This window comes from Ochotona princeps, chromosome 9, assembly GCF_030435755.1.
Source record: "Ochotona princeps isolate mOchPri1 chromosome 9, mOchPri1.hap1, whole genome shotgun sequence".
In the NCBI taxonomy this organism is placed as follows: Eukaryota; Metazoa; Chordata; class Mammalia; order Lagomorpha; family Ochotonidae; genus Ochotona; species Ochotona princeps.
Window position 1 is genome coordinate 24,864,429 of NC_080840.1, and position 2,531 is coordinate 24,866,959.

Below are 2,531 nucleotides of genomic sequence, written 5' to 3' on the forward strand. Positions count from 1 at the left end.
CTCCACAAAAACCAAACCTATATGATAAGAAGCCCATTCCAAACCAAACTCTAAAATTAAATCGAAAGGAAGAACCAAGAAAGAAGAGAAATGAAAATCAACTTAAATACTTTAAAATAAATTAGATGAAATAGTCATAAACATGTATATAAATATATCTTAGAAAACCATTAAGTCCTTTAAGATAATTATATAGATTACAGAAAGCATAATTACATAGAATTAGTGGAATATGAAGCAACATGCATATATATTGGAGTATGGCATCTTCTGAAATTAAAACATAAAACATGGTAATTAAGAATAAAATGTGATTATTGTTTTCCCCTCCAAAAAAGATTCTTGATGCTGTTTTAATTAATCATTAACTGTAACTTTTTAGTTACTATAATTTATGAATATTTGAATAACAGGCACAAGAGAAAAAGAAGAGAACATATACAGGAAAGGTTTGATTCAATAACTGTAGTAAATAACTTTAAATGTCAAGCATGTAAGATTCATTGAATACGTAGTACCCATACAGTAACAACAGAGCTGGGACAGCAAGGAGAGTACCTGTGACTTGTTGCTCAGATGCAAACAGTCCAAAAGAAAGAGAGATGGAGGCAGACTAAGAAAGGCATTCAGGTGGGAGAGCAAGAAAGCAGTCAGATCTCAGAGGTGGAACCAGCAGTGCCAGAGCTGTGCAGAACCACAGGAAGGCCTTTCCTGCAATGGTAAACAAATAATTAGCCCAACACTGCTCAGATCCATGAAAGCTAGCTTTTTACCTAATGCAGAGATAACTGGAGAAGGCAGTCCTACATGCACATAAAAGCCATTCATGCACACACACACACACACACACACACACACGTGCACACACACACACACACACACGTGCACACACATACAATTTTCCTAAAATGAACTGCAAGTTTCCTGTCAAGCTTAGGAGTTAGAAACTAAAGAGAGAAAAAAAAATAAGGCTAAAACCTCTTAAAATATTTTTGGAGAGATGGGTTTTGTTTGAAAGCCAGATTGGTAATGAGCCTGACTGAAGTCATTTGTTCTCACTTCCTTTCCCTCTAGCTGCTAACGGTGCCTATTAACTTCAGGTGACAACATACTTCTGCAACGTTCCCTGGGCAGCTGTGAAAAACCTGATCAGAAATATCAAAGGCAAAATGTAACCTGTATTTGAACTGGGTTCACAACGGCCGCAGAGACCTCTCTCTCCATTTCAGTCTTCAAGTTTGGCTGGTCTGATACAAAGACAGGATCTTAGATGTTAGGAGAATCTTACATCCCTCACAACTCAGAGCTTTTTTTTTTAGTTCAAATTGCTTTATTTTTCTTATGTACAAAATTAGGTGGTAGCCACAGCGGGGGCCTGGGTCCTCTGCACGGACACACGGGTGTGCGTCTTCACCAGGTAGTCCGTGAATTCCTGGTACGGAGACTTGGTGAACACCGTCTCCTTCCAGAGGTCGGGAGTCAGGTAGCTGTAAGTCTTGCAGATGGCATCAAAGGTGGCCTTGGCGAAGTTGCCGAGGGTGGTGGTGCACCCGCGGGCTGAGGTGTAGCAGTCATCAATACCAGCCATCATGAGCAGCTTCTTGGGCACCGGAGCCGACACGATGCCAGTGCCACGGGGCGCGGGGATGAGCCGCACTAGGATGGAGCCGCAGCGCCCCGTCACCTTGCACGGCACCGTGCCCCGTCACCTTGCACGGCACCGTGTGGGGCTTGCCTATCTTGTTGCCCCAGTAGCCTCGGCGCACCGGCACGATGGACAGCTTGGCCAGGATGATGGCGCCCCGGATGGCCGTGGCCACCTCCTTGGAACACTTGACGCCCAGGCCCACGTGACCGTTGTAGTCCCCAATGGCGACGAAGGCCTTGAAGCAGGTGCGCTGGCCGGCACGCGTCTGCTTCTGCACCGGCATGATCATCAGCACCTCGTCCTTGAGCGACGCGCCCAGGAAGAAGTCGATGATCTCCGACTCCTTGATGGGCAGCGAGAACAGGTAGATCTCCTCCAGGGACTTGATCTTCATGTCCTTCACCAGGCGGCCCAGTTTGGTGACGAGGATCCACTCCTTGTCCTCGGCCTTGCCGCCGCTTGCGCCCCGGCCCCAGCCGTGCCCACGTCCCCGGCTGCACCCCCAACCGCGTAGCCGGGGCCGCCATGGAAGCCACCTCGGCCTCCCATGGTGGGAGGCGGGCCTCGGACCTCCCGGGCCTCCTGCTGCACCAGCGTCATCCGTTGAATTCATGGTTCTACGTATAATAGAATGAAAATAAACCCCACCAAGATATTTTTTGAGAATTTATCTAAATAATTCACCCTAATTATCATAAAGAAGCCTTAGACAAAGTAGTTTATTCATAAATATGGCAAACTGTAGAAAAGTTTCTAAACATAATCTTACCTCTTACAGATCATTTGATTCGAGAAATTTTATCATCCATTCAACACATCCAGTGTGTAAAACTGATCAGCTTGATCTATATTCTCATTTTTAAAAACCAAAGGAATATTCATC

At 45.6% G+C, this 2,531-nt stretch overlaps 1 protein-coding gene and 1 pseudogene across 2 annotated transcripts; both read right to left on the reverse strand.

The window, feature by feature from the left end:
• Positions 1-1,313: 1,313 nt before the first annotated feature.
• On the reverse strand, positions 1,314-1,684 carry LOC131481085 (small ribosomal subunit protein uS5-like). Its single transcript, XM_058668365.1, has one exon. The coding sequence runs from the start codon at positions 1,589-1,591 to the stop codon at positions 1,352-1,354; it is 240 nt and encodes a 79-aa protein (XP_058524348.1). The 5' UTR covers positions 1,592-1,684; the 3' UTR covers positions 1,314-1,351.
• On the reverse strand, positions 1,668-2,261 carry LOC101526792 (small ribosomal subunit protein uS5-like; annotated as a pseudogene). Its single transcript, XR_192089.3, has one exon. The product of XR_192089.3 is annotated as a small ribosomal subunit protein uS5-like (transcript).
• Positions 2,262-2,531: the final 270 nt, after the last annotated feature.